A 22,432-nucleotide genomic window follows, 5' to 3' on the forward strand; every position below is an offset into this window, starting at 1 on the left:
AGACGGAACCCCGAGACACCATGGCCATAGGCCAAAAATTTAGCCGCGGGACCGTCAACTGCCAACAGGCCTCGAGGGTCAAACTAGACGGTAGTCGACAAAAAACAACGGCAAAAACTTACCGAAGTACCGCGGAGGAAAAATTGAAGAAGGGAGACCCCTGAGGGGCAATTTTTTCTTCAAGAAAGTAGTTGAAGAGATTCCTGTCAGGAATGTGGTAAGAGCTCCTTAACCGCGTAGCAACTGCTACGCGGAAAAAAGAAGACTGAAGGGAGACCCCTGCTGGCTGCAGGGTTAGTGCCGTGCTGGGCATGCCCAGTAGGGGCCAGTCAAAGTTCCTGAAACTTTGACAGAAGTTTTCCGTGGTTGGGCTCCATCCTCGATGTCACCCATTTGTGAGGACAACCATCCTGCTTGTCCTGTGAGAATATATGTATTACTAATGAGAAAAAAAAACTCAAGTGAAAGCAAAAAAGGTGATTTTTTTTTTATCCTGGCCATTTAACTAAGCATTTAAAGGTTCAGATTAGGAAAAATACCAGTGGTATTTGTTGAAGGTAGAGTTAAGTTCTGAAAAGAAAGAAACTAGGAAAGAGTGAAAACCACGTTACCATATAAACATTACATTTGTACATCGAAGAACTATTTTAAAAAAAAAAAAAACAACTGTATTCACTTCCGCCAAATACCATATTTTTCGCTCCATAAGATGCACCTAGGATTCAGAGTGGGGAAAAAAAATGGTGGGCTAAACCTGCTCTGTTCCAAGGCATCTGTGCATCTTATGGAGCAAATTAGGGTAGGGCATAAAATGTTTTTTGGTCCCCATTCCCCATCCCAACCCTTTGAATTTAATTAACTACAACCCCCCACCCTCCTGACCCTCCCGAGATGTGCCAAAAATCCCTGGTGGTCCAGCAGGGGAGTCCGAGAGCGATCTCCTGCACTGGCTGCCAGTATTCAAAATGGCACCAATAGCCTTTGCCCTTACTATGTTACAGGGGCTACCAGTGCCATTGGTCAGCCCCTGTCACATGGTAGGAGCACAAGAAAAAAAAAAGTCATATCCCAAAAAACACATAATAGCAGGTTTTGTAAAAGCATCCTCAGTAGATAGGAGGGAATTATTAACTAACAAAGAAAAGAAATCCACTGATCGTATTGTGTGTCCGATTACATACACACACACGTCCTTTCACATCACAAACATTCTTAAGAAGCATTGGTCCATTTTACAACTACTACCTTGTTTCAAAAACAAAAATTTAATGATAGCAATTAAGAGAAAAATATTAAAAAAATTTGTTTCTTCATCCACTTTACCAATAAGAGTATTGACAAAAGACCGTGGCTGCTGTTCCGTTTGTCCTGTAAATTTAAAAATCAACAGTCTACAGATTCCAGGTACAAATAAGGAATTTAAATTGAAATCATTCACCAATTGTAAAAGTATGGGTGTAGTATATTGAGCACAGTATCCTTGCAATAAATTGTATATTGGTAAAACTATAAGACAATTTAATAAGTATATCATTGAGCATAAGAGTAGCATTAAAAGGAAAGCAGAGTCTAAGCCTTTAGTGTCCCATGCATTACAGATGAATCATAAATTCAATGATTTCAATTTGTGTGTTACACCAACCAGTTCCCAATTCATGTGGAGGTGATTTAGATAATCTGTTATTGCAATTAAAACAAAAATATATTTTCGAGTTCAATACTATGGAACCGAATGGTCTTAACTTAGAAATAGATTACTCTTTTTGTAGTACACATATGCTGGTATTAATGTGATTTCATACATATTATTTTACCAATATATTTTAGCATTTTTTAGTCTGTTGTATTATCTATTTTAATTCCTTATATTTTTATTTTTTTTATCTTTTAGACATATACAATGATCATCTTGATTATTTTTTGAATAATTATACTGTTTTTGTTTTTATTTGATCATAGTTGTGTATAATTATTTTAGTTTCATTTTTGTTTTACTGCAGTACACATATGCTGGTATTAATGTGATTTTATACATATGATTTTACCAATATATTATAGCATTTTTTTAGTCTGTTGTGCAATTTTTGTAACTATTTTTTATTTTTTAGACATATACAATGATCGCCTTGATTATTTTTTATAATTACATTTTTTTAATTTCATTTCACTTCATTGGTTTTTATTCATCATTGACTTTTCATTATACTCATTTCTGCAATCGGGAGATCACAGACTGAGCTGTCACATACAGCATTTTTGGCCACACCCACTTTTTTGATTGATATCTGTTTTGGCACAATTTATAGCATTTTAAAGTCCTCACCACAATTCACATTCACGTTTAGAAAGGAGACTGACATGCTGGTCGGAAGCACCTAAAAGTAAGTTAAGGAGTTATTTTTTGTAGATTTTAATGCCTAATTTCAAAGTCTTGGAGTCGTGCTTTGTTTTAAAAGTTATGCCGTCGGGAGAGAGATACATATATAAAATTTTACAAAATCCACGATTGGCACTAACTGTCACAGAGCGGTAATGTCTTAATTTTTAAAGTGGATTTATATTAAATTCAGTGCGGGAAACAATATGCCTTTTAAACAAATCTTTATGGTTTCATTACACTATGAACTCCCGCACTGCCATTCCACTGAAAGCACTCATTCACTTTAAATTTTCTATCGTTGTTTTTTTAGATAGTCGGTGGCATTAGCTATTTGTGCAGTTCCTCTCCAGACTTATTCTCAAGAAAGTACACATTTATTTTATTTTTAATCGTTTTGTTTAAATAAAAAATAGGTAGTGGCTTTAGCTAATTGTGCAGTTACTCTCCCGATTCATTTTTCATCATAGGCATTGGTTATGCGATCTTGTCTTAAGTTTACTGCTGTGTATTTATTATATTTTTTGCACATTTTACCGATGTTCAGAAAATTCTTATGTTATGAGATAATACTCATACATATTCAAGATATATTACATACAGGTAAAATCATGCATTTTTTGTACACACCCATACTACCTTGTTCTGTTTTATTCTGTTTCAATCAGTGTTAGGTTTCCATTTTATGTGTTACCATTTTATATGATCATATGATTTCACAATTGTTTTATGTATGTCCTGTATTGTCAAGTCATATTTGATATTTGTGTATTGTAGCCCCTGAGGTAGCCCCATTGTGGGGGCAAAACTCGGCCTGAGTCGGGCCTAACATTGGATGAACGAGTCTCCATAATAAAGATTCTAAACGGACATTCCTTGGCGTCTAACCCATTTTGTTGCCCTCACGGCTTTTTTTTTTTTTTTTTTTTTTTAAGATAGCCTACCCTCTTGTTTTGTCGGTCCCCCCCACCCCCCAAGCGGTAAGTCACGACATGGCAAGGAGCCTTGAATATGTCAAGAAAATGGGCCAGTAAGGGGCAAGAACCCAATTTTGGGAAAAGGCTGGGCCGCCCTCTTCACAGAGTTGCTGTGCTGTCTAGATGGAAGAAACCTGCTCTGCATGTCCTCACTACAGAGTTGCTGTGCCAGCACGCAGAATGCATGGTGCTCTGTGAAGCATTTTCATGCAGCACACTAAGGCTCTACCCCTATTTCAGGGTATTTAAGTAGCCTCCATTCACTTTCCATCTGCTGGCTCTTGTCATGACATCCCATCTCCTGCCCCATGCCGCTGGTGTCTCATCTCTTCTCATCTCCTGCAAGTGGTGCCTCCACGCTGCTGGGTCTCTTCCTGGGCCTCCTGCCTCCATGCTGCTGGTTTTGTGGCACTCCTGCTGCACTCTCCGGTCCTGCTGCCTTCAAGCTGAGCTCTTTGGTCTTGGTCCTGCTGCCTTCATGCTGAACTCTGCTGCAGTGGCCCTTAGGCTGTCCCCTTTGAGTGCACTCTCAACATGGACTGCCTGGGTCCTATGGGTTGACAGCACATAGTAGTGCTGCATGTACCTGTTACCTTACAGCAGTACTATAGCTTTTGGGGTGCCACTTCCTCTTTTTATGTTTTTAGTTGTAATCATGATTGTGCCTAAAGGATAAGATACAATGCCTGTATATGTAATGATGCTATTTTAATATATTAATGTACAGGTGGATGTCATGAAATGAATGTGCTGTCATGAAATGTACAATGTTTTTTGCTATTAGCTATCTTGCCTTTGCAGAATGTTATTACCTAAGAAATTGACTTTATTTAAAACAGTGACTACATATGTTTGATAATAAAGTGGTCACTGTTTGCAAACATCTACTTTCTGGGTGTACCCTTTCATTGGTGGTTTTTGTGCTCATGGTTTTGAAACTTAAAGCTTTGCTTTCCACATGACCTTGCATGCTAGAATGCCATGCTTCATTCCAAGTAGGCAGTTATCAAGCATGCAAAACCATATGGTCTATGGCATAACTATGAAAGCAGACATGAAAAGGGAGTGCAGTACAGTTCACAATCCAAAATACTGGAGCACTGGACAATGTCTGCCATTCTGAGCCAACATTGGATATGCTATGTTGATCAGTACAGCAGCAGAACTGAGGGAGGGAGCAAGAGTTGGGGTTCCACAAAAACAAAACTGCTACAACTAAATTCCATAAACAGTTATTGCTAAATTAGATTTTCAGTTCATTAGTATTTGACACAATTATGCAAAACACATTTTTTAAAACATCAGCCCACAATTACTCACCATGGATTAGAGAGCCATTTAACCACTGGATGTAATAGCTCTGGGGGAAAGAGAGCAGGATCTCATTGCTGATGATTGAGAAAGGAAGGAGCAGGACCGAGGCAGACGATACTGCCAGAGTAAAGGTACTGAGGAAAAGCCTGCAAATCAGAGAAGCAACACAGTTAATGCAACTTCACAGGCAACACAAGCAAAGGAATTTTCAGTCACAGATCACACACAATAAGCAGGCTTTCAAAGTTTCTTAGCAAGCAGGAATATTTACACAGATTCATTTCAGGTCCTGTGACCTCTGGTCTATGCCTCATCTACCCACCCTGCTTCAGTGAGGACAGACTGCAGTTATATGCAACGCACTATGAAGGATAGAAGGAGCCACACAAACAATCCCACAAGGAAAATCAAAGAGAAGAAAAATCATACCACTACTAAAATTCCTAGAAACTGAAAAGCCTGCAGTTTTACACCACCTACATTTTTTCTTTGAAGCGCAACTGCTGTGTAAGCATATAGGTGTTTCTCAACATATTTAGGAATAGTGTTTTAATATGTGATGGGGCTTTTTCTCTTGGTGAATTGTTCTTAGATGAATGTATAGTGTGGATGGTATGAATGGAGGGTAATGCATACATGTATATGAGGGTTTAATGGGTAGGGTACTTTTACTGATAATTTGCATGATTTATGGAACAATGTTAAAACTGCTTACAAAGAATGTATACAGATTGATGGTTTATAAAGTCTGTTAGTGGTCATGTAAAAACATTTTCAACATGTGTTGTTAATAAAGAATAAATGAATTGCATAATATTCTTTCTAGACCCCTGATTTTATCTATGTCATAAGAGATTTTCAGAGACACTGCATGGTGTTTTCTGTCTGATTCAGTTCTTTGCAACATACAAAAAAATGAGAGATAAACATTTCCCAAAACTGACACTCAAATCTTTAAAAATTTAAATTTCAACTTCTTCCTTTCTACCTTTGTTTTCCTAATTGGCTTGGTGCCAGTTTCTCTCTTCCACTTTCCTGTTGGCAATTTTCATTCAGCATTATTTAGCTGGATAACAAGTAATCCAGCTAAATGCTGACTTTCAGTATTTTCCCCATCTATGTGGATAAGGTATGAGCAGAGTTAAATTACCCAGATAAGTTATCCAAATAACTCTGGTCTCATTTAGTAGTCCTAAAGATAGTCGGGAGGTCATGGGACCATCCTTATGTGCCCAGAAGATAGAGATGGGTACTATGTATGCTTTAACTCAAAGAAATGCAAAATTATACACATATGATGCTGAATTTAAATACCTTTATGGAGAGGAAAGAACTAGAAATTAACAAACAAAAAGATCTGGGCCTAACGGTAGCCAATAAAACAAAGCAGTTACAGGTCCTTTTGAGACCCCACCTTTAGCACTGCATTTGGCCCTGTAGACAACATCTACAAAAGGACATCGATAAGACAGAGGCAAGTCAAAGGAAGGCCACCAAAGTGATGCGCAGATTGCACAATAAACAATATATAAAGACTGTAGGAGATAAAGATATCATCTCTAGAACAGTGTTGCCCAACCAGTGTGCCACAGCACACTTGTGTGCCATGACTGACTTGCAAATATGCCATGAGAAGGGCTGGGAATCAAGAGGCAGCACCAGAAATCTTGCATTTTTCTCCCTTCCTAGCCTGCAGGATGTCCTCCTGCCAGCAGAGGGTGTCGGGAGAGTAGTGTCTATCTGCTACTGATGCTGCTTCCCGCTCTGCTAGCTCTCTTGCAAGACATGCTGGCCTTGTGCTGTTACTATTGCAGAGGAGAAAACAACAGCAGCAGTTAAGGGCTGCTCAGACTTGTGCTTGCTCGGGGGAGAGGGAAGGTAATGATGGCAAGGAGTGGGAAAGAGGGTAGATGAATGATGACAAGGGCTAACTGGGGCTGGGTGGCTGGACAAATAAAGTGATGATATTCCAGAAGGGTAGAAGGAAAGGGAAGATTAAGATGAAGATGTTGCTAGAGGGGTGGAGGGAAATGAAGAAAAAGTGGGAATGATTCTAAGGAAGAAGTTAATGATGCCAGAAGGGTAGAGGCAAGAAAAGGTGGTGATGATGCCAGAAGGGTAGAGCGAGGGGGAAGGGAAGAGAAAGTGGTGGTTATGTCAGGGGAGTGGAGGGAGGTGGTGGTGGTGATGCCAGGGGAGATAGAAGAGAAGGTGATAATGCAAAACGGGTGGAGAGAAAGGGAATAGAAGGTAGTGATGATGCCAGGGTGTAGAAGGAGAAAGAAGAAAAAGCGGTTATAATGCCAGAAGGGTGAAGGGAGAAGGAAAAGGAGGTGGCGGTAATGCTATATGGTTGGAAGGAGAGGGAAGGTAATGAGGATGCCAGAAGGGTCGAGGGTGAGGAATGGTAGATGATGCCAGGGTGTAGGGGAGAGAGAAGAAAAGAGAAAATGTCAGGGGAAAGGAAAAGAAGGAGATGATGCTAGGCCATTGAAGGAAGAAGAAGAGAAGGCGATGATACCAGAGGTGGGGGAAAAGGAAAGGGAGGGTGATGATGCCAAAGGTAGGATGACAAGGAAGAGAAGAAGATGTTGACTGTGAAGGTGGTAATGTGCCACAACAAAATGAACCTTGTGCCAGGCATACCACGACACATAAAAGGTTGGGAAACACTGCTCTAGAAGAAAAAATAGAAACTGCAGATATGATACAAAAACATTCAAATATCTAGCAGAAGAAATGCTCGAGGACAAAGGGTCAATCATATAGAGCAGAAGGAAGGAATGCGGAAAAAATGCTTTTTCCCCTGAGACAGTAGTGGAGACTTTCAGTGGAGGTGATAGGAGTCAAAACAGTGGCACAATTCAAGCCTGCACAGGACAGGTTTCATATGTCCCTATGAGTTAGAGCCCTCTTCAAATCTCAATAAGAAAGTTTTAGGGAGCATTATCAGAAGACACTGGAAAACTGATTCAGGACAACACAACAATCAGTCAGTATGCGCCACCTCCTGGAAAAGTAAGATATAACAAGTCTAGTTAAAAAAAAAATCAATTCGTATGTTTACGACTTCTGTTCTAAGCAGACTTTAAGCAGATCAATTGTCTTATCTGCAGAGAGAACATTTTCAAAAACTAACAGTTAAAAATGGCTGCTCTCAAATTCAGCTGCATGACAGCAATTAAAAGCTTTTGCCTGTTTGTACTATTGGCTGTCATATGGTAGGCAGTTTTGTCAAAACTATTTCTGAAATTACAATCATCTTCTACAATGAGACCTAAAACAAAACTACGTTCTAGAAACTAAAACTAAAATATAAAATATCCATTTTTACCTACTTAAGTTATTTAAATTAATTTATAGAAAACATTATTAGAGTTGTAAAAATTATTGTTGGGGCTTATTTGTAACAAATAAAAACTAAATAGGTCACCAATAAGATACAGTAACCCTAACCTGGGAGGATAAGATATAAATCCAGTGGGACCTCAGCTTAGCTTTGAGATCCTCAACCACTTTTGGTTTTCAGAATAACCAAAACATGCAAACTGATCAAGTTCATAAACTCAAAGAGATGGATATTCAAAAGCCAATTAGACGGATAACTGAAAAGTTATCCGTCTAAATGTCCTACCCAGTTATATTCAGACTTTATCCAGCTAAACTCTAATCAGCTAATAAGTTAGGTAGCTAGAATTTAGCGGTGGAGCGCACTGTTAACCCGCGTTTGGACGCGCGTTTGACACACTAGCTTTACACCTTAATCAGTAAGGGGTAATAGCGCGTCGAAAAAGCGCTGCCAACCCCCCCCCCCCCCCGAAACTAATAGCGCCCGCAACATGCAAATGCAGGTTGATGGCCCTATTAGTTATTTCCACGCAATTCAGTAAGTAAAATAAGCAGCCGGCTATAGTTAGCCAGCTAACTACTAAAGGCAGGTAAGCTGTTCCTGCCCGTACTCTGTTAAAACTTTGTTGCAGAGATCTCCTCCCTGAATTTATATGAGAACAGTATGGCGCCTGCCTATCGAAGTTATTTGCTATCAATAAGCTGTGCTATGACTTCACGAATAAGCCCCTGCACTAATTATACTGAGATCTGGTTCCCCCCTCCCCCAACGCAGTTACTCGAAACACGGTCCGAATCAGGGGTCTGTGCACACGATTAATATGTTAATTTCCACAAGTGAATAAAACAATTTTTGAACAGCTTTGAGTTCTTGTGGACCTTTCAAGTTTTGTCCTAATGTATTATCGTCTCTGAAGTATACTAAAAAACAGGCATGACAGAGTCTCAAAGAGAGTCTGGGAAAGGCCAATTCAGAACAAAAGTCAGGACATTAATTTAAGAGTTCCCTCCCTTGCTCCAGGGAAAGTGGCACAATATCCCTGTGACTCCAGGACCAGATAAAAACAAAGCATGTGTATTTGGCTCCCCAGGTAACAAAGTAACAATAAAAAAAACAAAACTAAGTTGCTTACCTTAACAAGTGCTCTATGGACAACAGGATAATTAGCCATACATGCGAGTGGCATCTGACGATGCAGACATGCAGCATTTCCTAAAATGTTGAGGAAAAGCCTACAAGGACTTCCCACCTAGCTGCCACCAAGCAGTGGTCCCCCTATGTACTATATAAAATATTAATGAATTCTACTCCAAAAAGGGAGGAAAATGAGTACATGAAGGGTGGATTATCCGGATGTCCATGAACACCACCTGTTAAAGATAGTAAGGGGACATTTATCTTTACCTGATAATTTCCTTTCATTGAGTCCTGCCAGACCAGTCCAGATGTATCTGTTAGGCCCACAACCAGCAGATGGAGACAGATTAATAGGTTCGCTGGCATCACCCTATATATGCATCCGTGTTGACCTCGGCCTGGCAATATTATCTGTAATCAGCTATAAATGTAATAACTCCCCCTCTATTTATATACTTATTTTAAAACCAGGGAGCTTCCAAAATGATAAAAATACAAACTACTCAACAAGGAACCATCTAACTTACCTTATCACAGTTCCTATACAGCTTAACTTTCTTCACTATTTTTCGGTCCAGAATATCAATAGTTTGGCAGAACAGAGAGGGTTCTGGACTGATCTGGCTGGACTTAAGGAAAGGAAATTATGAAGTAAGATTAAGTTTCTCCTTCCTCTTCATCCAGCCAGACTAGTTCAGACATATGGGATGCACCCAAACTACTCCCATCTAGGGTATGATGCTGCCAAACATGCTCTCAGGACTTCCGAAGCAAAACAGGGCCTCCTCCCTCGCCCACACATCCAAACGGTAATGCTTTAAAGATGAATGTAAGGAAAACCAAGTCACTGCCTTACAAATTTCCTGCAGAAAAACTAAATAAATCCCCACCCATGAAGATGCTTGAGCTCTAGTCGAATAAGCTGTAACCTTATTCGACTATATGTCATGTCACCCATGCTTATTTGTTTTACCCAGCCTATGTTATACAACCCAATAAGGGCTGTATAACATAGGCTGGGTAAAACAAATAAGCATGGGTGTAGCTTGCTTATTGCGGCAGCTACTACCCCGAACTAATCAAGCTAGATATTTCACTTGGATGCAGCTCCATCACTGCTCTCTACATTAAAAACTGGGGGTGGAAGGGAAATAGAACCAAGAGCTAAGAGAAACAGATAAGTATGAGAGAAAAAATGTGTGAAGCTTGCTGGGCAGACTGGATGGGCCATTTGGTCTTCTTCTGCCGTCATTTCTATGTTTCTATATGTTTCTATGTAACCTATTTGAGTAAAGGTTTGCTTTTAAACATACACTGCAGTTATAAGATCCTTAATCCAACATATTAAAGAAGACTTGGACACTGCCTCGCTCTTTCTGACTCTGCCAAACACAACAAAAGGATGATTGCATTTTCTGAAATCATTGGTATCCTTCAATATCTCAAAAGAATCCTCCTCACATCCCAGAGATAAGCTGGCTATACACCTTCTCGTTAACTTGCCTATAGAAGGAAGACAGACACACTTGCTGACTTATGTGAAATGGACAATAAGGCTGAAAGAAACTCAGGTTCACCAATTGCCGGAGAATACACTGTCTAAAAGGTGACCAGATCAAAAAAAGATAATTAAAACATATTTCTCTTATTTATAAATAAAACTAGCCGTTAGGCCCGTTCAAACGGGTGAGATTCCATCGGTCAGACAGACACGGTCAGAGCCGCTCTCTTCTCCACAACTTCTTACCCTTCCCACTTACTCATATCCTCTTCCCTTTTCCTTCCATCCCCTCATCTCATCCACAACCCCTTCCCTCTCCCTCAGCCCTCCTCCACTCCCTCTTTCTCTCTTCTACAGGGCCGGCTGTACCCTGCTGAACCTGTGAGATGCAGAGGGCGAGGGGCGCCACTATGGGGACCTGCCTCTCTCCGTACCTCCCTCCCTGTGTACTGTGGCTTCTCACTGCTGTCCCTTTGCGTGACGGTCTGGTCCGTCCCTACTCCCTCCCCCCTTCCCCTGCGGCAGAGGGACGGGCTCCGGCTGCGGGAAATCTGTGACTATGCTGGAGGAGCCGCTTCTCGGAGCGCCGGCTCTTGTGCCTTTTCCTGTACCTTGGGGCGTAAACAGAGCACGTCGGTGAGAGATCCGTCTTCCGCGCATGCGAGGCCCATTGGTGAGTGAGAGCTACAGAGCCGCTCTCTACTGCGCATTCGTGGCATGTCAGTCCCAGCTCCCTTATAGGTATGATTTTACAGTGAAAAATGGGTATGTTCATACATGTGAGATTGTTTTACAAACAGTAGGAAAAATAAAGAATCATAAAAGAATTAGAAAATTGTGATGTCATCAATAGGAATCACATGAGTGGAATGATAGTAAAGTAGAAGTGTCTTTATTGCCCTGTAGGAATAATATTGGTATAACACATTTGAACAGAGGGTGGGGCATTTTTATTTTTTTAAGTGTTTTTTTTTTGTGTTTTTTTTTTAAGGACATATCAATAAGGAAGATCAGCTACAAGCATGAAAGGACTTTGTTTCACTCATTGCTCACATGTACAAACAAACCCATTTTTCACTCAATTTGTTTTTTATTTTTAATAAATGTTTTAATTTTTATTTTTTTTATTGAATTATCTTTGTTGATTGTTCTAGTCACCATTTAGATATTAGTGTTATGTGAAAAGGATACACTACCTTCAGAAGAAAGCAGGGTACCATAGGAATTTTGACTATATCCTCTATAAAAAAAAAAAAAAAAAAAAAAAACTAGAACAATTCTCTACAAGAAAGAGCCTGCAACTCCACAATCCTCCGCACTGAACTAATAGCCACCTGAAATACTGCCTTCAAAGAAAGGAATTTTAGCAAAATCTTCTTGATCGATTCCAACAGGGATCCTGCCAAGAAAGACAACTTTCAAGTAATTCAGCACAGAACCCTTAGTGAGACCATCCTTTTAGAAAACTAAAATGCTGGGTATTGAGGCATCTCTGGATAATATGTTACTGTTTGAACACCAATTCTCAAAAACTTTCCATAAAAAGACATAAGTACCACCATGCTGAATCAGACCAAGGACCATTAAGCCCAGCATTCTGTCTCTGAAAGCGGCCAATCCGGGTCACACGTATCCATCAGGGATCAGCACTAACTTTCACAGGTCTAGCTGACTAATAATGGTTTATAGACTTTTCCTTCAGGAACTTGTCCAACCCTCTTTTGAACCCTACTATCTCAGTTGCCTTGATCATATCCTCCAGCAATAGATTCCATAACCTTATGCGCCAAGTGAAAAAACACTTCCTACAATTTCTTTTAAATTTACTGGTTGCCAGTTTCATGGCATGCCCCCTAATCCTAGTGTTGTTTGAAAGGGTAAATTACCGTTCCCCATTTACCCATTCCACTACACATGATTTTATAAAATTTCAATCATATTCCCTCTCAGTTATCTCTTTTCCAAACTAAAAAGAGTCCTAATCTGTTTAGCCTCTCTCCATAAGTGAGCTTTTCCATCCACATTATCATTCTTCTAACCCTTCTCTGCACCTTTTCTATGTTCGCTGTGGTTTTGGAGATAGGGCGACCAGACCTGCACACAATACTCAAGATGCGGTCATATCTTGGATCTATACAAGTATAGAGAACCATAGGTTCCTCACTAGCCAAACTGTTCCTAGCATAAGCCCTGGACTAGGATTTTGTAGTCTGCAGACCATTCTTGCAAGCACCTCCATAGAGGCTTGTCTGGATTGGTCAACAATTTTCCATAAAAGCAGGTACTGCATGTGGAGAGGTGCGACATTCTGAGTTGGCTTTTGGCACTTTTGTCTTGCAGTTGTGAGTAGCAAGTGTCACCATTTTTGGGCTCCACAGCTTAATCCAGAGGAGTGGAGCTTTGTTAAGAGTTTGGAGCAGAGGAAGAGTGTCGGAGAGATTTCCTATACTGGGCCCCCAGCCTAGATCTAGAGAAAAAAAAAAAAAAAAGAAAGACTTTACCCTGGTCAGTACTTCCCAGGTCTGGAAGGGATTGTCTTAGAGGAGTAGAAGAGGAGTTTTTAATAACTGCTGTTTATTTTCTGAGAGTTTTGTGTTTTGGGGAGACTGTTCCTGCCCAAGGAGGATTGTCACCCCTGCCTTGGAAGGTCAGGATAAGGTGTGCTTTGATTCAGTCCCTCCCAGCAAAGGGAGGGACAGCAGTAGTTTGGCAGAAAAGAATTTTTGTAGAGACTTTTGTTCCTATTATTTTGGAAGACATTTTTTGCCACTAGTCCCTGCCCACTGAGGAGACGGTGAGATAATTGATTTTCAACATTTTGGGACTTTCTTGCACTAGAAGTCCATGAGACCAAAAGAAGGGGGGGGGGATAAGGGAAGAAAGAGATCCTAGTTCCCCATTTGGAGCCTACATTCCCATCACTCATGAGTGGGTTTTTCCTACTGCCTGCCACTTAAGGAACACTGACCCAGCTTACAAAACTGAGAAAGCAGTTGGTTTTTTTTGGGAATTGGACTGAGTATTTTTGGTTACAGTAAACTTTTGTTGAACACTCCACTAGAGTGTCCAGGATATTTCTTTAGAGTCAGAGGTGTCCTAGAGCAAGGACATCTGTGAGAGCATAACCAAAAGAGACCATGTGAGGGTCCCCACTCTCATGAACCTATGACTCCCAAATTGTATCCTCCTGCCTGCCAGAATGAACCCTGGCACCCTGGGGCAAAGTGGACTGTGTTGATAGACAAGGTGAGATCTGGGAATAAAAATGGCATTGGGGACAACAGAATGCCCCTGCATTATGGGAGGTCCCCAAATAGGGGGTTACACATAGGCATTATTATATTCTCAGTCTTGTTCTTAAAACGTTCTATTTGCCATTTTGACCAACGCCGCACACCAAGCCAAACATTTCAAGGTATCATCCACAAGGACTCTGGAGGTCCTTTTCATGGGTGGCGAGTCCCAGCACGGAAACCATCATGTACCTACAGTTGGGATTATATTTATCTATATGCATTATTTTGCACTTATTCACATTAACTTGCATCTGCCATTAAGAAGTCAAGTCTCCTAAATTTCACAATATCTTTCTGCAGTTCTTCACAATCCACTCTTTTTAATGACTTGAAAATTGTGTGCCATCTGCAAATCTGGTTCTCACTCATCGTTCCTTTCTCTGGATCATGTAGGAATATTCTAAATAGCACAGGTCCTAATACAGACCCCTGGGGGACTCCACTAATGATCTCTCTCCATTCAGAAAATTGACCATTTAGTCCTACCCTCGGTTCCTTGTCTTTTATCCAGTTATTAATTGTGGATTGGAAACTCCTCTGGATCACATGACCTACCGATTTCTTGAAAAGTCTTTCATAAAGGACTTTGTCAAAACACCTTCTGAAAATCCAAATACACTACCATCAACTGGCTCACCTTTACATACATGTTTATTCCCTTAAAAAAAAAAATCTAGTAAATTGTAAAGGCTAGACTTACCTTTGGAAAAACCATGTTGGCTCTCCTATTAGACCATGTTTATCTGGTCGGTAATTTTGTTTAAGATTAGTTTCAACCATTTTGCCTGGCACAAACAGACTCACCGGGCTAGATTTTCCCAGATTAACCCTGTAACCCTTTTTAAAATTGGAGTCACATTTGGCCAACCTCCAGCCTAATGGTAATGTGGCTCTTTTAAAATGATAGGTTGCAAATCACCAGAAGCAGGTCTGAATTTTCATTTTTGAATTCCTTTAGTCCTGGTGATTTCTTATTTTTTAAGTCTGTCAATCTGAGTTATATCCTCCAGTTTCACAGTGATTCCATCAAGTTGCTCAAAGTTATTACCTTCAAAAAAATGTTTCTAGTGTGGTATGACCGCAATATGCTCCTCAGTAAAGACAGGGGCAAATAATTCATCTGGTTTTACTGCTTTTTCCTTGTCCTCCCTACTACCCTTTTTACCCCTCTGTCAAAGTGACCCAATTGACTTCCCTCATAGGCTCTTTACTTCAAAAATACTTGAAAAAGTTCATTACTTATTTTTACCTCTATGGCAAGCTTCTTTTCAAATTCGCTCTGCCTGCTTAATTACTTTTTTTACATTTAACTTGCCAATGTTTATTTTCTTCCTTATTTTCCTCATTTGGGTCCGCTTTCCTATTTTTTCAATAATATCCTTTTGATTTTAATTGCCTCTTTCACTTCACTATTAAACCACACAGGCAGTCATTTGGCTTTCTATTGACCTTTTTAATGCATGAAATGGAATACATTTTATCTGGTAATTTTGAACAGTATCCATGTCTCCTGCAAGTTTTTTTTTTTTACCTTGTGGATTGCTCCTTTCATTTTTTTCTAATAAATGTACTCATTTTTTCATAGTCTCCCTTTTTATAGCTAAATGCTCATTCAGTAGTTTTCCATAGTATTCACCTTCCAGTGATTAGGTCATATTTTATTATTATGATCACTGTTGCCAAGCTGATTCACTATCTTTACCTCAAGCACCAGATCCTGTGAGCCACCAAGAACTAGATCTAATACAGCTCCTCCTCTTATTGGTGCCATAACCAGCTGTTGCACGAAGCAGTCATGGATAGAATTGAAGGACTTTACTTCCCTTGCACTTCCTGATGCAACATTTACCAAAGCAATACTCTGGTAATTGATGTCTCCCATTATTATTGTGTTGCCCATTTTACTAGCCAATCTAATCTGTTAGCATTTTGCAGTCCGTTTCCTCATCCTGACCAGATGGGCAGCAATATATCCACACTATTATACTCTTCCCTTTTATCCTTTGAATTTCTAACCATAAGGATTCCAGAGTGCAGTCTGTTTCCTGCAAAAATTTTATCCTGCTTGACTATGTCATATTTAACATATGGTGCCACCCTTCCACTAATTTTATCTGCCCTGCCACATCAATACTATTTATATTCTGATATCACAGTGTCCAATTGCTTTGTCCTCTTTTCACCTGGTTTCCAGGATGCCGATTAGGCCTGAATCTTCCTTTAGTGCCATATATTTGAACTCTTCATTCTTATTTTTCAGATTTCTTGCATTTGCATAAAGACATTTTAAAGTAGTTTTATTTGTATTTCTGTTTTTTTATATGTACCCACAACCTGCTTAATATCAGATGATACAGGCAGTTTGTAGTAATTTTTACCTGTATGCTCTATATTTCAATACATCTGGCTTTTTTTTCAGCTTTTACAACTACCTCACTATCAAGACATTCTAATTTGTTTGATTTTCCAGTATCCTTTTGAGGATACCTTGCTCCAAACCATGCACTGTTGAGTGACTGGTGACACTCTCTCATGTTCTAGTTTAAACATTTTTTTTTTTTTTTTTTTTTTTTTTTTTTTTAAAGGCGTTAGCATCAGCAGCCTGGTTCTACTCTGGTTAAAGTGGATTCCATCTCTTCAGAATATGATCCGTCCCCAGAATGTCTCCCACTTCCTAACAAATCTCAACTTTTCTTCCCTGCTCCATTGTCTCCTCCACGCATTGAGATTCTGGAGTTCAGCCAGCCTCTAGGGTTCTGCCAGTGGAACAGAGTATTTCTGAAAATAAAACCCTGGAGGCTCTGGATTTCAATTTCCTACCCAAGAGCCTTAATTTATCCTTCAGAACTTCCCTCCTGAACCTTCCTAACTCATTGGTATCCACATGTAATCCACTTTGAAGTGTCAAAAAGTGGAAGATAAATAAAATATTACGGCAGCCAGCACCTCCCCAAAATCTTATTTAATAGTGCATGAGGTCCACTATCTTCACAACAAGCAGGCATGTTACCAAAACGATGCTCATACCCATCAGCCACCCAGCTACGTTCCTTCCTAATAAGTGACCTAACTCTTCCCTCATGGACCCTGACCACTAGGGAGATATCCTTGGTGCAAGAGGATAAAGCATCACTTGGAGGGAAGGTCCTAGCTACAAATCACCTCCTGCCCCACACCAAGTTATGGGTCTACTTCCAAGTGACCTTGCTCCTGTAAAACAGCATAAGGGCTGCCAGACTGGAGTTGGGACTGCTCCATTATGTCCCTGAAGGCCTCCTCTATATACCTGTTTCCCTCAGCTCCTACAAGTTGTGCCACTCTGGCCTCCAGATATTCGTCTCACTCTCTGACAGCCAGGAGCTATTTGCACTGGGCGCACACATACAGCCTCTCACCAAAAGAGCCCTAACATCTTCAGCCTTTCCTCAGAGGGGAGCTGTTCCATCCCCTTTATCATTTTGGTCACCCTTCTCTGTACCTTCTCCATCACAACTATATCCTTTTTGAGATGCAGTGACCAGAATAGTACACAGTATTCAAGGCGCGGTCTCACCATGGAGCGATACAGAGGCATTATGACATTTTCCATTTTATTAACCATTCCCTTCCTAATAATTCCTAACATTCTGTTTGCTTTTTTGACTGCTGCAGCACACTGAGCCAACAATTTCAAAGTATTATCCACCATGATGCCTAGATCTTTTTCCTGGGTGGTAGCTCCTAATATGGAACCTAACATCATGTAACTACAGGTTAGGTTACTTTTCCCTATATGCAACACCTTGCACTTGTCCACATTAAATTTCATCTGCCATTTGAATGCCCAATCTTCCAGTCTTTCAAGGAACTCCTGAAATGTATCACAATCCGCTTGAGATTTAACTACTCTGAATAATTTGTATCTGCAAATTTGATAACCTCACTCGTCGTATTCGTTTCCAGACCATTAATAAATATATTGAAAAGCACAGGTCCAAGTACAGATCCCTGAGGCACTCCACTGTTTACCCTTTTCCACTGAGAAAATTGACCATTTAATCCTACTCTCTGTTTCCTGTCTTTCAACTTAGTTTGTAATCCACGAAAGGACATTGCCTCTTATCCCATGACTTTTTAGTTTTCTTAGAAACCTCTCATGAGGGACTTTGTCAAATGCCTTCTGAAAATCCAAATAAACTACCATCTACTGGACAGTGCTTGTAGCCCGGAGATACGACGGGCCGAACAGACTGCCACCAGGAAGGGTGTTTTCAATGTTAATAGTCGGAAGGACAGGCCGCAGAAAGGTCTGAAGGAGGCTCCTGCTAAGAAGTCTAGGACCAGGTTGAGGTTCCTTAGAGGCACCGGCCACATTAGGGGTGGTCAGATCTGCTTGACTCCCTTCAGGAAGCGGGAGACATCCAGGTGAGAGGCTAGGCTACCGCCCTCACTCTTGGTTCTGTAGCATGACAATCTGTACCTTGATGGAGTTGAGATAATCCCTTCTGTAGACAGTTCTGTAGGAATTCCAAAATCACAGGAATTTTGACTAAGCATGGGATGATGTCGTGGTCCTCACACCAGGCTTCGAATACTCTCCAAATCCTTATGTATGTTAGGGATGTGGAGAACTTGCATGCTCTGAGCAGGATGTCAATTACTGCCCCCGAGTATCCATTCTTCCTCAGGCGAGTTCTCTCAATGGCCAGGCCGTAAGAGAGAATAGAGCTGGGTCCTCAGAGGATCTGCCCTTGTTGGAGCAGATCCCTGTGTGGCGGTAGCGGAAGAGGGCTCCCTGTCAGTAGCCTTCGCATGTCTGCGTACCACGGTTTCTTGGTCAGTCCGGGGCCACCAGAAGTACTGGTCCCTTGTGGTGTTCTACCTTGTGGATGATTGCACCCAATAGGTGCCACAGTGTGAAGGAGTATAATAGAGTTTCCTGTGGCCAGGTCTGTACCAGGGCATCGATTCCCTAGGACTAAAGTTCCCGTCTGCGGCTGAAGAAGCTGGGCACTTGGGCGCTGAACCGGTTTGCCAAGAGGCCCATGGTTGGTGTTCCCCAATGGCTTACCATCAACTGGAATGCTGTGGTCGACAGTCTCCATTCTCCTGGGTCTAGACTTTCTCCGCTGAGGTAATCCGCAGCGACGTTGTCTTTCCCCGCGATGTCTCGAAGGTTCGCTTCCGCCCATGTCATTAGGGGGTCTATTTCCAGGGACAACTGTTGGCTTCTGGTTCCTCCCTGACGGTTGATGTAGGCTTCTGTTGTGGCGTTGTCCGACATGACTGACTGATTTGTCTCGGAGTCTGTGACCGAACCGTAGGCAGGCTAGTCTGACTGCCTATGCTTCTAGAAGACTGATGTTCCATCCAGACTCTTCTTTGTTCCATTGCCCCTGGGCGGATAGCTCCTGGCAGTGTGCTCCCCATCCCCGTAGGATGGCGTCCGTGGTGAGCAGGATCCAGGTTGGTGAGGACAGCCTCACTCCCTGGCTCAGATAGTCACCATCGTAGTTGGGTCCGAACTCTGTCCGGGAGCTGGAGATGAGCGGTGTAGTTCTGGGAAGCAGGCTCCATCGTGACAGTAGAGAGCGCTGTAGGGGTCTCATGAGAGCTCTTGCCCATGGCACTACTTCCAGTGTGGATGCCATGAGGTCGAGGATTTGGAGGTAAGAACATAAGAAAATGCCATACTGGGTCAGACCAAGGGTCCATCAAGCCCAGCATCCTGTTTCCAACAGTGGCCAATCCAGGCCATAAGAACCTGGCAAGTACCCAAAAACTAAGTCTATTCCATGTAACCATTGCTAATGGCAGTGGCTAATCTCTAAGTGAACTTAATAGCAGGTAATGGACTTCTCCTCCAAGAACTTATCCAATCCTTTTTTAAACACAGCTATACTAACTGCACGAACCACATTCTCTGGCAACAAATTCCAGAGTTTAATTGTGCGTTGAGTAAAAAAGAACTTTCTCCGATTAGTTTTAAATGTGCCCCATGCTAACTTCATGGAGTGTCCCCTAGTCTTTCTACTATCCGAAAGAGTAAATAACCGATTCACATCTACCCGTTCTAGACCTCTCATGATTTTAAACACCTCTATCATATCCCCCCTCAGTCGTCTCTTCTCCCCATGCTGTGGGACGAAGGTCGCTCAACAGGGTTCGCAGCTGGGTCATCAGTTTTGATCTCCTTGTCCGTGTCTGGATGACCCTGTCTTGTTTGGTGTCGAACCGAACTCCTAGGTATTCTAGGGATTGGAAGGGCTGCAAACAGCTATTGTTTGTGTTGCCCACCCACCCGAGGCTCTCCAGTAGAGAGTTTTGACTCTGTTGGTCGCCTGGTGACTCTCCTCTGGGGATTTCGCCCTGATCAGCCAATCGTCCAGATAGAGGGGTGTACTAGGATTCCTTCCTTCCCCAGTGTTGCTGCCACTACCACCATGATTTTGGTGAACGTCCGGGGTGCTGTGGCTACCCCGAATGGTAGTGCCCGGAACTGGTAGTGATGGTCCAGGATTGTGAAGTGTAGAAAACGCTGATGCTCTTGATGGACCAGAATGTGCAGGTAGGCTTCAGACAGATCCAGGGATGTAAGGAATTCTCCCGGTTGTATCGCCCTTATGACCGAGCGTAGGGTTTCCATGCGGAAGAGAGGAATCTTCAGGTGGCAGTTGACCGACTTGAGGTCCAGGATGGGCCAGAATTTCCCTTCTTTCTTGGGAACGATAAAATAGATGGAATAGTGTCAAGTATTTATTTGTTGTGAGGGCATCGGTGTCATAGCCTCTCAGGCGAGTAATCTGGTCAGTGTAGCTTCCACTGCCGTCCACTTGGAGGAGTCATGGTAGGGAGATTCCACAAATTTGTCTGGAGGGATGTGGTGGAAATCCAGATAATATCCCTGATGGCTAGGACCCACTTGCCTGATGTTATCTCGACCCATCTTTGGTTGAATAGGGCAAGTCTGCCCCCTATGGCTTCTTCTCTTGGACGGGTCGGCTGATTTTCATTGTGGGGTGCGGCTGGGACCTGGTCCCGAGCCAGCTCTCCTTTTATTGTGCTTGTTCCGAAAGGACTGGCTCCGGCCTGCGGGGCGAGCCACTTGATATGAGCTTCTGTATGGGTTGAAGCATTGTGATCCTCTGCCCCTAGAGGTTCGGGGGAAGGGTCGCTGGTTTCTCTTATTCCTGTCCTCCAGTAGCCGCAGCAGTGGGGATTCACCCCCATTTGTTGGCTAGCTTTTCTAGTTCGCTTCCGAACAGGAGGGTTCCCTTGAATGGCATCCTTGTGAGTCGTTTTGGACGATGCGTCGGCCGACCAGCTTCGGAGCCAGAGTTGTCTTCTGGCCGCCACGGTGGATGATACGCCTCTAGCTGCGGTGCGCACTAGATCAGAAGCAGCATCCATGAAGAATGATACTGCTGGTTCCAGGGTTTCCCTAGGAGTGTTGTTCCTTGTCTATGATAAGCAGGCGCGTGTCACCATGGCACAGCAGGCCGCTATCTGCGGAGACATAGCGGAGACGTCAAAAGACTGCTTGAGGATGGATTCCAGATGTCTGTCTTGGGCATCCTTGAGTGCTGCTCCTCCCTCAACTGGGATAGTAGTGCACTTCGAGACCGCACAGACCATGTCAATCACTTTCGGACATGCCAGGAGATCTTTGGCAGCGGGGTCCAGACATGGTTGCCAGAGCACGCCCCCCCTTTGAACTTGGTCTCCGAGGCTTCCCATTCCAAGTCAATTAGCTGCTGGATGGCTTGTAATAGTGGGAAATGATGGGAGGTCTGACTGAGTCCCTCTAGGAGGGGGTTCATCTTGGGTTCCCCCAAGGTACTTGTGCCCGGGATAGCGAGCTCTTTCAGGCTGTGTGTGACTAGGTCTGGAAGCTCGTCTTTGGTGAAGAAACAGCTCATAGTTCGGTGGGGTTCAGTCCCTGGGGGGAGTTCCCCTTCCTCCAGGGGTTCTGAATCACCGTCTGAGCTGTCAGTGTCCCTGAGGGTGGGGCTTCTGGGTGGTGAAGGCACATCTCTGGGAATAGAGGGTCCAGGGATGTTGAGGTACTCTGGCGGAGGCTGTGGCCGTGTTAAAGGAGGCCCCTGTTTAATGTGGACGAAGGTATGCAGGCCTTTGAAAAATTCCACCCATGAGATAGATGCTGGGTCTAAATTAAGAGGCGCTGTGTCCCTGGGGAGCCCCGTTTGAGGGAGGCTCCCGCTGGGGGACGCGAGGTCCAGCGTACTGTTCGAGGAGCTGGACCCCAGCACCGGCTGGGAAAGAGAATCGGTAGTTGAAACGCCCTTTACTTAATGATGCCCGACTCTGGCCAAGTTTCGCTCTCTTTCATAGAGCTGCCTCAGGGGCAATCAATTGGAACAGGACTGATATCTGTAGGGCAATTGCCACAAAGAATTGTAGACTCATGAAATACCTTGAGCTTTCCCAGGCTCACGCTCCTATCTGGGGCACTTGCTTGCTTATCCCTGAATCCCCCAGGGC

General features: G+C 42.5%; 1 protein-coding gene across 4 annotated transcripts in view; it reads right to left on the reverse strand.

Annotated features, from left to right (window-relative positions):
• Nucleotides 1-22,432, reverse strand: part of LMBR1 (limb development membrane protein 1) — a 400,337-nt gene that overhangs the window by 351,912 nt on the left and 25,993 nt on the right. For all 4 annotated transcript variants that reach the window (XM_029588492.1, XM_029588493.1, XM_029588494.1 and 1 more), the window contains exon 4: nucleotides 4,675-4,814. In XM_029588492.1, the coding sequence (XP_029444352.1) occupies nucleotides 4,675-4,814 (140 nt within the window). The remainder of the gene's footprint in view (nucleotides 1-4,674; nucleotides 4,815-22,432) is intronic.

This window comes from Rhinatrema bivittatum, chromosome 2, assembly GCF_901001135.1.
Source record: "Rhinatrema bivittatum chromosome 2, aRhiBiv1.1, whole genome shotgun sequence".
In the NCBI taxonomy this organism is placed as follows: Eukaryota; Metazoa; Chordata; class Amphibia; order Gymnophiona; family Rhinatrematidae; genus Rhinatrema; species Rhinatrema bivittatum.